General features: G+C 55.4%; 1 protein-coding gene and 1 non-coding gene across 6 annotated transcripts in view; both read left to right on the top strand.

Annotated features, from left to right (window-relative positions):
• Window positions 1-12,474, top strand: part of IL4I1 (interleukin 4 induced 1) — a 36,419-nt gene extending 23,945 nt beyond the window's left edge. For 3 of the 5 annotated variants that reach the window (XM_072966576.1, XM_072966577.1, XM_072966578.1), the window contains 8 exons: window positions 1,300-1,418; window positions 2,870-3,075; window positions 6,345-6,583; window positions 7,229-7,341; window positions 8,520-8,721; window positions 10,647-10,715; window positions 11,035-11,171; window positions 11,536-12,474. In XM_072966576.1, coding sequence (XP_072822677.1) covers window positions 3,039-3,075; window positions 6,345-6,583; window positions 7,229-7,341; window positions 8,520-8,721; window positions 10,647-10,715; window positions 11,035-11,171; window positions 11,536-12,457 — 1,719 coding nt within the window. In that variant the 5' untranslated portion in view covers window positions 1,300-1,418; window positions 2,870-3,038 and the 3' untranslated portion in view covers window positions 12,458-12,474. The remainder of the gene's footprint in view (window positions 1-1,299; window positions 1,419-2,869; window positions 3,076-6,344; window positions 6,584-7,228; window positions 7,342-8,519; window positions 8,722-10,646; window positions 10,716-11,034; window positions 11,172-11,535) is intronic. The other 2 variants (XM_072966579.1, XM_031682053.2) reach the window with 2 other exon arrangements.
• TRNAS-AGA (transfer RNA serine (anticodon AGA)) lies at window positions 9,902-9,973 on the top strand. Its single transcript has one exon. It is a non-coding gene; the product is annotated as a tRNA-Ser (tRNA).
• Window positions 12,475-12,658: the final 184 nt, after the last annotated feature.

Consider the following 12,658-nt stretch of genomic DNA (forward strand, 5'->3'; position numbering starts at 1 on the left):
TAGTGTGGATAACTTAGGAGAAGGTTAGAAAAAGAGCAGGTTCCAGATCAAGTGGGATTCCATTTGTCTGAAACCCAGAAGCAGGCAAAACCAAGTATGTTGCCTAGACATGCACGCATACACAGGTTCATTCGGGGTTCCCCTTGGTGCTGATGGTGGGAGAGGAGCACGTGGGGGAACCCATTAAGCTGGGCTATGTCTTTGAATACATGTAAGTGTCCAGTCATCTGTCACCACCCTGAAGGAGTTAGCTCAGTGGCCACGGGTATCAATGGCAGCCTTCCTCTCCGTTCCCTGGGGCTGGCCAGGGGGTTCTGGTTGTGCTTCAACAGTGGGAAACAGGTAAAGCTGCTGGAGTGCAGATCTGTATCAGGTGATTCCCAGATCCCGGCCGGATGCTCTGCCTCTGCTCTCCATCCTCCCTCAGCCTGTGCCACGCTAAACCAGCTTTTGGCTAAAAAAGTGCCCATGGCTTGTTCTTGGACATTTATGGCCCTGTTTCTCAAAGTCACGATCATGAGTCATTTCAAAGACAAGTGTCCCATCCAAGCAGAAGCCACGGAGGAGGGAGGCCAACAAACTAGACAGACAGCTGGCAAGCCCAGTTGCTTCTCTCTGAAGGCTCCACCCCTGCCACAGTGGCCCTTTGTGCAGTCTGAGCCTTGAGTACATCCAGGACCCATATCTGACCCTCCACCTGAAGGGAGGAGAGATGGAGAGGCCTCAAGTCCCCCTAGAAAGTAGAAAGTGGTATTTTACCTACATGTTTTCATTCAACGTCCACTTACGTAACACCTGCTATGGACCAGATCTGGCGTTGAGGGTTTCAAGAATGGAAGAATATTTCTCTACCCACAAGGTCACTGGCAGTGGCCACACAGTCATGATTTAAAATTTTTTTTCTATAACTCAATTTAAAAAACGCTTATAAAAAATTAAAATTTTTTTTCTTGAGTTTGCATTTCCAAAGTATAGAATAGTTTGTTATTTTGCATATAAAACATTAGTGAAGCTTAATTGCTTTCTTATAGTTGTATTTTTAAAATAAGAACAAACTGAAGCTCTGGTTTTCCACCAGGGGATCTTAGGCACTCCACCTTGAACACAAGCAATTATAATAAATCAGCACGGTGGCCACGTGGGAGGGATGGTTACGATACTCTGGCACTGTGGGGGAAATGGCCCCATGGCTTCCTGGGGGAGTTGGGAGGGGTCCCCGAGGCAGCAGCAGGACCGGCAACTGGCTGGGTGTCACCCTGCAGATGCTGGCTTCGTTGTAATTGCAGTCTCCCTTTTCAGGAAGAAAACAGATGTGTTTCCTTGCCAGTCCAGACACATGGCCTCTACTTAAGTTCCTCTTCATTAATTAATATGAAGACAACAAAAGTGACTAAATTCGGAATCAGAGGCTTTTAAAGGTGAATTTCACTCCTGAGTAAGCTGTTAAGTGCATTTCTTCTCCCTGTTTGGGGATAAGAGTGGCAACTGGGCTTATGGTTACGGCTCTGTTCATCTCAAACCCTCAAACATCTGTCTCCCTTGTGGCCCAGCCCCTTCCACAGGCTGATGCCCCTGCCTTGTCAGACCAGAGGTTTCCAGAGGGAAAGCATCCCTTGGTCTTCAAGGGGAAGTTGAAACAAATGATTCCCAAGCAGTGGTGTGCTGGTAGATGTTTGACGGTCAGCCCTCCAGGGTCAGGGAAAGGCTGGGAGCAAATGCTGATTCCCACGGTGTAGATAATACATAGTACATATAATATATAGTAAATGTAATCAAACAAGTGATAAGTTTTGAGTATTAGCTCTGTTTTGAATAAAATTAATCATAAATACTTTAATTTTCTAATAATGGCTTGCCAGGCAAAACCAGAAAGAGATCCAAAAATTAAACAGCTCTCTTGTACTAGTATGAGCCAGCTCCTGCATACCACTGCTCCCAAGTTTTTCAGTCAACTTCTAAATTGTCTGGGTGTTTTAAAAGTCTGCCCTCAGACCAAGCGGCTCTCTGTGGTAACTGTCCCAAGCTACCCCTGTGCCTGTCCCCCACCCCTCACACACCTTGGCAGGGATCACTTCAAACACCAGTGACTCACCTGAGTACCACTCCCCAACCTCACCTCCAGACACCATCCTTGTTCAACCCCATGACCTCAAGAGATTTCCCCAAGGCAGAGACCAGACCTGGGGTGCTCCTCTGCTGCGTTCAGGCCTAGCCTAGGCCCTTGGGGTCACATCAGACCTCCCCACCCCGTTCTAAAGACATAAACCCCAAATCAGCTGAACTGAAAGTGACCCTTATTGATGATGAAATATCACTCAGATGCAATGTGAGCTCTTTGCTGATTCAAACGAACTGTTCAAAAAACGTTCAGGGACAATCTGGGAAGTGTAGGCACTGATTTCATTTTAAGTGTGATAATGGTATTGGAGTTTCTTCGGGGTTTTTTTTTTTTTTTGGAGTTTTATTTTTGAAAAAGCAAGTAAGTTCCTATCTTTTAGAGCAGAGGTTGGCAAACTATGGCCCCACTTCCTGTTTCGGTACATAAAATTTTATTGGAAGCAGCCTCCACCTGTTCGTTAACATGTGACTGCTTAGAGGGCAGAGAGGAGTAGGTGGCGAGGCAGAGACCTTGTGGCCCAAAAAGCCTTATATGTTTATAGAAAAAGTTCGCCAACCCCTGTCGTACGGAAACACCCTGGAGGATTTACTTGCAAAATAGTAACATGTCTGGGGTTTGCTTTAAAATAACCCAATGAGGGAGGGAGAAAATGAGACTGAAACAAGATGGGCTATGGGGCGATAAATGCCCTTGGGTTCATCCTCCGCTGCTCTGTTTTCATGTATGTTTGAAACTTTCCATAATACAAAGCTTTTGAGAAGAGAGGGCCTGCCTTCCACAGCCCCCCAACTGCTCTGACCCCACACCAGGACCCTGGCATCTCTGGTCAAACAAGGAAATCGGGACAAAGCCACCACCACTCATCCCAGTTTCGCACACGCCCGATGATGACTTCTGTCCCGGGCTAACCAGAAAGGCCATGGGTGCTGAGAGAGCCTGCCAGAGCCAGCCATGCAGTGAGTGCCCCCCATCGCAGCCCTGGGGTTCTGGAAGCTGGGGAAGGAGGGCTCTGTGGAAAGGGGGTTCCTGTCGAGAGGTCAAGTCAGAGATCAGGGGCCTAAAGTAGGCCTCTCCTCTGCTCTCTGCACCCCTCCCCGTCCAGTCTGGACCTCTGACTTCCATCTGGGGCCCTTGGGGTCCCCTAGGTAGGCCCAGCCCCAATCTGAGGCCCAATGAAAGTTTTAATACTGACCACTCAGGGTCTGGGGACTGAATCAGAGAAAAGGATATATGTAAGGCACTAGCCCTGTCCCATGCACATCTCTGTGGCCCACAACACCACTAGCTGGCCTGATGGGCCACAGAGGCCATCAGGGGGTCTGGCTACTTTGGTCAAGACCTAACCCCATTAGAACTGTCATTGTGGTTCTAGAAGCAAACCAAATAAGGTAGGTTTTCTCCCTAAAGATAATATTTATCTGAAAGGAGTGACATTTTTTTTAGAAAGTCCATTATGAAACAAGACTATCCCCAAATCAGCTGAAGCAAACAGAGGCTTGATTTGATGGGAAGCCCTTTCCCGCCACTGCCCCATCCCTTGATTCTCACTGTGTGTCCTGTACCTCCTACTCACAAACTTAGGGAACCGAGCCTCATTCAAACCCCTCTCTTTCCTGACCTGATCCACCCTAATTCATACCCTAAATTCAAACCCTAACACCAATCTTTTTGATATTATCAGAAATGACTCTAGAAGGTCCAGTTATTTCTACCAAAGCAATCCCCAAATTACTGATAATCTCCTGACCCCAAAACAACCTCTGCTATATGGCCTTCCAGCACTACCTTTCCTGCCAGCAGTACCCTGGACTCCTTCCTGGACAACATCTGGCCACTCTTGGGCATTCCACCCAGCATCAACCTAACCTAACGCAATGGGTCTCACCCAGGGCCACTTTGCCTCCCTTTCCCCTGGGAATGGCTGGCAATGTCCCAAGACACTTGCGGTTGGCAAGCCTTGAGGGGCAAATGCTCCTGGCATCTAGTGGGAGGCCAGTGATGCTGTTCCATATCCGACAAGCACAGGATGTTCCCCACAAAAATGGTCCCAACTGTCACTAGTCCCAAGACAGAGAGCCCCTGCCCTGGCCCCATCCCTGGCCCACAGCCCAAGCTCGCCACTCATCATAAAGTGGTAGAGAACACAGGTCTGGAGCCTGGCTGCTAGGATCAAAGACTCTGTCCTCCAGGTCACTGTGAATGAGGCAGGGAGGGGTATGCGCCAAGAAGGCCTTCCAGCTCCCCTGCCTGCCCCCCGGCCATCAGGCCACCCCAGAGAGGGAGCAGTCCCTCTCACTGCCGCTTTTCACTGACTCTCCTGGCTTCTCTCTGAGGCTCTGCCCAGCTCAGTGATTGTTGTTTCCTTCTTGGCCACTGCCTCCCCATCCACCCACATCAGATGTTTTCTGACTCACTAGTATGCGCTCCTTCCAGCTTCCTGCCTCCATCAAACCACAGCCCTCTTTGATATACTGTTCGGATTTTCCCATCTGGTTGCTGCAGAGGGCCTGCCACCCTCTGGCTTTCCTCTTCACCACCTGGGCCCCCTCCCCCCACCCCAAGGAAAATCCCCAAGATTGCCTCTCCACCCCTACCCCTTTCAGGGAACCACCCTGTGTCCCCTTGGCTAAAGTTCTGAAGCCACGAGGCCTCTGCTGCCCCCTGTTGGGGCTTCTTGAAGCCAGGGCATCTTGTTCTCACTGCCTGCCACCCACCCCCCAGGATAAAAGCGCCCACCAACAGTGGGTGGTGACAGCCAAAGGCAGGGAGAGAGGCGGAAGCTCCTGGGGCAGTTTCTCTGAGGCCTCCTGCTCCCTGACGCCTGAGCCTGAGCCAGTCGTCCCTGTGGTTCTCAGTGCAGGGATGGAAAGGGCTCCTAGTGGGGGCTAGGGTTGGGGGACACTCACAGAATCCCCTCTGAGCACCCTCGCGGTGGCAGCAGCTGGCGTGTCCTAAGGAGCAGGGTCTAGTACTGACCCAGGTGCTGTTCATGGGGCCTGACCTCGATTCACTACCTAGTCCACAGCACTGTAACGGCCCGCACTCAACAGATGCTGACCAGAGCCACAGAGAGGGGAAGGCCCTTGCCCAAGTCCCCCACTGGCAAATGCCAGGCCTAGCACCCAGGCAGGCTGGTCCAGAGCTCATTCTGCTGACCACTCTGCTGCTACCTGCAAGGCCCTTGCTGTACCCATTTCACTGAGGCGGAGACTGAGGCTCCAAGCAGCCACGTGTGGGGGTAGTGGAGCCAGCGAGGGCCCTCCAGGGCACAGGGACAGCTGACACAGAGGACTCAGAGGCTCTCCCAGGGAACATGCAGCCCCAAGGCCAGAGACCACCCCCCTACCCCTGCCCTGAGAATTAAGGAGGGCAGACACGGGGGCCCTGCAATTGGGGGACCAAGGGCTTGGAGCAGGCCGTGGGGTAGCCTCCACCCTTAGCATGGTTACCTGAGCATTTATTTCTGGCCTTCCAACTGCGCCTGAACTATCTGGGGCAAGAGGAAGAAAACAGACTGATTTGCTTCCTCCCCACCCCTTCCCCACCAGCAGCCCCTCCACCCCACTCGCGTCCTGGAGGGGAGTCCCTCAAAACCTCCTAGACTCTGAGCATCTGACCCTGCGACCCAGGAAAGCAGTTTCATTTCCCTGGAGTCAGATTTCCCAAAAGGGAGGGGAGGGCGGGGCTCGGCTAGTTTTAAAGACAGAGAGAGGGGCCGTGGCAGACAAGCAGAGGGGACTGAGGAGAGAGGTGCTGCTGCTGCCGGCGGAGGGCCCAGGTAGCTGCAGAGAGGCTGGGCACCACCGAAATAGCCTGGGAGACACAGAGAGCCGGGGAGAGCAGAGACAGACAGACAGACAGACAGACTGGGAGGAGGTGAGAGGAGAGGGAACAGAGAAAGACGGGAAGCAGGGAGGAGAGAGGAGGCAGATAGGTGAGTACAGGACAGGAAACTGCTAGACTGGCATCAGAGGACACACGTCCAGAGAGACCCGGGCCACAGGGGTGAGGGCTGAGGTGGAAGCCAGGCAGCCCGCCTTGGGCCAGGCTAGGGTGGGACACAGGCTTCTGTCACAGTGGCCCTTGCTTCCCTCCCAACCCAGACACTGTCCCCCACCAAGAGTCATGGGCTCCTTGGGTAAGTAAGCAGGGGAGGGGGCAGAACCTGCTTTTTTTCCCTCCACACCCACTAACCACTCACTGAACCTGTCCTCCTCCCTCCCAGCCTGGCGCCTCCTCGCCCTGGTCCCCATCTTCCTCAGCCTGGCGGCCTCCCTGGACTGGCACACTGCCCGGGGCTCTGACCCCTTCGAGAAATGCATGCACGATCCCGACTATGAGCAGCTGCTCAGAGTCGTGACCTTGGGCCTTAATCGGACCTCGAAGCCCCGGAGAGTGATCGTGGTTGGTGCTGGCGTGGCTGGGCTGGTGGCCGCCAAGGTGCTCAGTGATGCCGGACACAAGGTGAGGAATGCTGTTTGCAGTTGACCTTGAGTCTTTCCTGCTGCAGCCGGGAGTCTTGAGTGGAGGGACTTGGCCGCATCCCAGTTGAGGGGTGGAGGTGATGGGAGATGTAGAGAGCTATGCTTTCCTCGTGGTCTGGGGAGTGAGGCCTGAATTCCCCTGCTCTAACACAACCCAGAGGGAGTGTGTGTCCGCACTGAGAGGCCTTTGACTTTCCCTCCCACTCACATCCTGGAGGGGAGTCCCTCAGAACCTCCTCCAACCTCCTGGGGGGAATTTGTGTTGGTGGGGATGGAAACTCCACCAGAGGGGAAGTGCCCCCTGAGGTCTAACCACTGTCTCTCTCACTGAAATCCAAGAATGAGTATGGGCTGGGCCAGTGGCTTCTGTACATAGGAGAAATCTCCCCACTCCCTAAGCTGGGAAGTCCCTCTGAATCTGGCCAGTGGCCTCCCTGCTGCAGTATGGAAATTGTCATTCTGTATATGTTCTGTTCTCCCATCAGCCTCTCCCACCTCCCCATAAAGAAAGGGACCTTCTCTAGTCTCCATCTGTGCTGCTGTGGGGATGGGAGAGAGGCGGGCAGGCATAGGGTGGAGATGAGGTGCTAGTGGCAGGAGCTGCTTGCCACCCCTCATCCCTCAGGTCACCATCCTGGAGGCAGACAACAGGATTGGGGGCCGCATCTTCACCTACCGGGACCAGAAGACGGGCTGGATTGGGGAGCTGGGAGCCATGCGCATGCCCAGCTCACACAGGTGAGGCCACCACAGCCCCACCTTCATGCCCAGATTCAACCAGATTAGATCCCCAACTCGATCGCTGCTCTGGTGCCAGCATGAACTCCAACTCTGATCCCAAACCTCGATCCCTGGTCAAGGTCTAGACCCAGCCTCCAACTCTGTCTTTTTGTTGCTGAAAGATCTGCCCCCGTCCCTGATGAGCCACATAATTCAGAGACAGGGTCTTACAGCCTAGAAGAAAAGAGACGGCTTTGTTGCTTTGCCGGGCAAAGGGGACCCACAGCAGGCTAATGCCTTCAAAGCTGTGACTCTACCTTGGGGATGGGGTAGTGTGCTTATACAGTCGTAGCTCAAACAATAAAACATAGATAACTATCAGCAAAATCATTTTCTTGTCCTAAGTTCAGAGTGGTGTCATGGTGTCTCTAGGTGACCAATTCAATAGAGGCTAGCAATTGTCACTTTCTCAGTCTCTTCATCTAGCAAACGCCTGTGGCATGGGTTTTTTTTGTTTGTTTTTTGTTTTTTGTTTTGATAATTTAGCCTATTCTGTAGGGTTACAGTTTCGTGACCTTCTTCCTGGAGAACAACTCAGAAGCCAAGCATGATTACCAGAATAAAGTAGAAACAGTAAAATCAATAGCTTTAGTTTTAACAGTGGGCCTGGAGCTGTGAGTAGCAACCAGTCAGTCAGGTTAGTTAACCATTTCAACGGCAAGCATAAGAATAAGCAATCTGTTAGCCTATGTGTGGCCATTTTATTAATTCTTCACTTTTCCTAACTGCTACCTCAAGACCTCCTGGCTCCAGTCCCACCACTGTCCTCCTGAATGCTCGGGCCACCACATCCAGCCCCTCCAGATCCCCAGCCCTGTCTTCTCCAACCCTGGTCCTTTCCCTGACCCAAGCTCCCTCCTCCATCCAACCCAAAATCTGTCCACTTCATTCCCAGTAAAAGAGAACTCCTGCTCCAAACCCAATCGTAAAACAGTGTCACCCTCAGCTTTCCAACCTTGTTCCCACTTCATTCCCGTCCGCAGCACTGATGACCCCAGATCTAGCCCCACACCAGCCTCGTGCCCATCCCCAAACCCCATCCCTGGCTGCCCTACCCACCCGCTTCCCTTCTCCGAGCACCCCCGCAGGGAGGGGCCCCTGACTGCCCCTCACCAGCAGCGTTTCCCCTCCCTCAGGATCCTCCATGAGCTCTGCAAGAGTCTGGGACTCAACCTGACCAAGTTCACCCAGTACGACGAGAATACGTGGACGGAGGTGAACGAGGTGAAGCTGCGGAACTACGTGGTGGAGAAGATGCCCGAGAAGCTGGGCTACCCCCTGCACCCCAAGGAGAAGGGCCACTCACCCGAAGAAATCTACCAGATGGCTCTCAACAGGGTAGGCGGTCCACGAGCCCTGCAGCCCTGTCCTTCCGCCCAGTCCTCCACGCTGTTGTGTCTCACACCCCCTTGCCTCCTCCCTGGCCTGGCTTTCCTATTCCTGTTCCTTCTAGTCTCTTCCATCTTTACTTTCCTCATAAACCCTGCTGATCCCCACCTCCGATCCCCTTCTCACCCACACACTGGCCTGGACATCCTCACCTTTCTACACCTTCGGCTTAAATTATGATATGCAGGCTATGTCTTCCAAGTCCATTTCCTGAGACTCAGACCTATGTCTGTCTCCACCGGGCCAACCCCCAGGATCCTCCAGCTCCCACTGAGCTCGGCATCTTCCCCAAACCCACTCATACTCCTGGGTGCCCCTCCTCACCAGTGCCATCACCCGCCCCGGTCACACCTTGCTTCCTACCTTCCCTGTTAGTCCCCTGCCCCCCAATTCTCTTGCACTGTTTCTACCTCTCCATTCCACAGCCCCAACCCCAGTTCAGGCCTGGGCCTCTCCCTGCATCCTCCCCCTGCCCCTCCCCTGCTCACAGCCCCTATGCTCCCCAGCACCTCAGCTTCAGGTCCAAACCCTGAACAGTCTGGTCTCTCTCACCCCTTTAACCCCATCTTCTCTCCTCCAAGAAATGTTTGTTACCTGCCCCCAAATCCTCATGACGGCCCAAACACCCCCAGTTCTGTGCACCTTTGTACCCACTGTGCTTTTCCATCATCCCACACCCATGCCACTGCCCTGCCTGGGAGGCCTCCTTTTCCCATCCAGGGAACCTTACTCATCCCTCAAGAACCAGCACCAATATCCCCTCCTCCAGGAAGCCTTCCCTGATGCCCTCAGAGAGGAGCCAACCTCATTCTCCTCTGGGAGCGCCTAGTTGTCCATCTCTCCTCCTGGACAAGGGTCGGCACTGAGTCTGGACGGGCCATTTCTGTGCCCTGACACTGTCCAGTTCAGGGAGCCTCAGGAAATGTGAGGTGAAGGGTAGGTGGGTGAGTGAGGGAGTGAATGAAGGGGCACATCCTTCAAGGAGTTCCCCGACCACAAAGGGGAAGCCAGATGGACAAAGGAGAGGGCTGGAATCAGACGAAACAGCAAGGCTTCCGGGAGGGAATGAGACTTGAACAGAGCAGTGAAGGATGGCCACTCAGACATCTGGCAAAGATGACATGGGGAAGGGGGTATAGTTCAGCAGTAGAGTGTGTGCCTAGAGTGCACAAGGTCCTGGGTTCAATTCCCACTACTTCCATTAAAAAATTAGTTAATTAATAGCCAAATTACCTCCCCCACCAAAAAAAAAAAAAAAAGATGACACAGGGGAGCCAGTGCATTGGTATGGAGTGGAAGTGGGGGAGCCCCAGGGTGATCTGGGCACTGGACACTGTGCTGTAGAACCAGAGCTATCCCAAGGGACAGGGACCAAGGGTCTGGCAGGGGCCTTGAATGTCAGGCTGAGGGCTGGGAGCCTGGGAGGGCTGTGGGCAGGGGAAGGACCTATCAGGGCTGATGGTTGGGTGACAGAAGGGACTCTGCTTCTTTGTGAGCCCACAACGATCTAGGTGACAAATAATTACTGGGCACCAGAAAGACACAGCACTGACTGGGACAGACTCCATCCCTGCTGAATGGAGCACGCAGGCTAGGACAGGGGCAGGCAAAATCATACCCAACCGGGAGGAGTGTGACATCAGCCGGGTGGGTGGAATGCTGGGACCTGAGGGGTAGGAAGGCTTTCCAGAGTGATGTCACTGAGTTGCAGGGGAGAGCAAGGATGAGGACGTGGAGTGGGCAACGTCCTGGCAGCTTGGATGACAGCGGTCAATAGCCAGCCGTGGGCAGGAGCAGGAAGAAAAGCTAGGTTTGAACTCCAGGTGGGGCCTCCCCCGACTTGTCCACACAGCTGTCTGCTTGTCCCACCACAGGCCCTCAAAGATGTCACTACACTGGGCTGCAGAAAGGCAATGAAGAAGTTTGAAAGGCACACGCTCCTGGTGAGTAGGGGCCTGGGTGTCGCTGTCTGAGAAACAGACAAGGAGGGTGCCCATGGGGTTTCGGGCAGGGAGTCAGAAGGCAGGAACCCCAGACCCCACCGTGCCACCGCCTCCCTCCTGCCTGACCCGGGCTGGACATGCTCCTCTCTAGGCTTGTTTCCATCTGTCACAAGACGGGGGACCGGATCGCTAAGGTCCAGGGAACCATAACAAACCACTACCGAGAGGCTCAGCGGGGAAAGGCCCCCATGGGAGTGGGGAAGGAGCCGGCAGGGGCAGCCTGCCTGGGCCCTGACCTGGGCCTGCGCCCGTCCCCCAGGAATACCTCCTCGGGGAGGGGAACCTGAGCCAGCCGGCCGTGCGGCTCCTGGGAGATGTGATGTCCAAGGACGGCTTCTTCTATCTCAGCTTCTCCGAGGCCCTGCGGGCCCACAGCTGCCTCAGTGATCGGCTCCGGTGAGGGTGTGGGTTGGACGTGGTGGCGGGGCCAAACCGGGCGAGCGACTGAGTAGGCGGGGCCGGCGGGAAGGGCGCGGCCTGCAGAGGTGAGAGCAGGGGCCGCGGAGGCGGAGAGAGGAGGAAAGGAACAGGATAAGGGCGTGGCCCAGAGGAAAAGAGGCGGGGTTCCCGGATCACACAACTCTCTGCTCCTCAACCGCGCCGGGCGTCAGGGACAGGTGAGGGCAGGAGTCGGTGAAGGGGTGGGATTGGAGGGACTCGGTCGGATGAGAACGGGAGCAGGCGGCTGGGAGAGCACGGGAGGGGTCGCTGGGTAGGGGCAGGCCCGAGGACCCGGATCATGCTCCCGCCCCGCCTACAGGTATAGCCGCATCGTGGGAGGCTGGGACCTGCTGCCACGTGCGCTGCTGAGCTCGCTGTCGGGGCCTGTGCTGCTGCACGCGCCTGTCGTGGCGATTAAGCAGGGGATGCACGAGGTGAGCGTGCACGTCGCGTCCTCGCGCCGGGCCCGGAACCTGAGGTCCATGACCGCTGACGTGGTGCTGCTGACGGTGAGCGGGCCAGCGCTGCAGCGCATCACCTTCACGCCGCCGCTGACGCGCAGGCGGCAGGAGGCGGTGCGCGCGCTGCACTACGTGCCGGCCACCAAGGTGTTCCTGAGTTTCCGTCGGCCCTTCTGGCACGACGAGCACATTGAGGGCGGCCACTCAAACACCGACCGCCCGTCGCGCGTGATATTCTACCCGCCTCCGGGTGAGGGCGCGCTGCTGCTGGCCTCGTACACGTGGTCGGACGCGGCAGCCACGTTCGCCGGCCTGAGCCTGGCGGACTCGCTGCGCTTGGCGCTGGACGACGTGGCGGCGCTGCACGGGCCGATCGTGTACCGGCTCTGGGACGGCAGCGGCGCCGTCAAGCGCTGGGCAGAGGACCCGCACAGCCAGGGCGGCTTCGTGGTGCAGCCGCCGACTCTCTGGCAAACCGACAAGGACGACGGGCAGGAGTACAACTGGGCAATCCCCTACGGCCGCATCTACTTCGCCGGCGAGCACACGGCCTACCCGCACGGCTGGGTGGAGACGGCCGTCAAGTCAGCGCTGCGTGCCGCGATGCTGATCAACAGGCGGGTCGACAGCCAGACCACCAGCGGGAACAACGCCCAGTTCATCAGTATCCACAGCAGCCCAGAGCGCGTGCACTCGGCGCCCGGCCACCACCAGTGCAACCTCGAAAGGGGGCAGGGCACCCCGCCTTCGACCATGACCCCAAAGAGGACCCAGTATTAAAGTAGTTTTTGGAAACAGCCTTGTGGCCACGCCCCCTCCCTGGCTCCCTGGCAGGGAGCAAAGCCATTAGTCCTCGCGGTAGAAGGTGCTGCGCCTATCCTGGAGCCCTGGAAGCTGTCTTGTCTTCCTAGGCCATAGGGTCTCCGTTTGATGGAGTAGGAGGTACAGATACCGCTTTGCCCCACTAAATGGCAATCACAG

Source organism: Vicugna pacos, chromosome 9 (genome assembly GCF_048564905.1).
Source record: "Vicugna pacos chromosome 9, VicPac4, whole genome shotgun sequence".
NCBI classification, from domain to species: Eukaryota; Metazoa; Chordata; class Mammalia; order Artiodactyla; family Camelidae; genus Vicugna; species Vicugna pacos.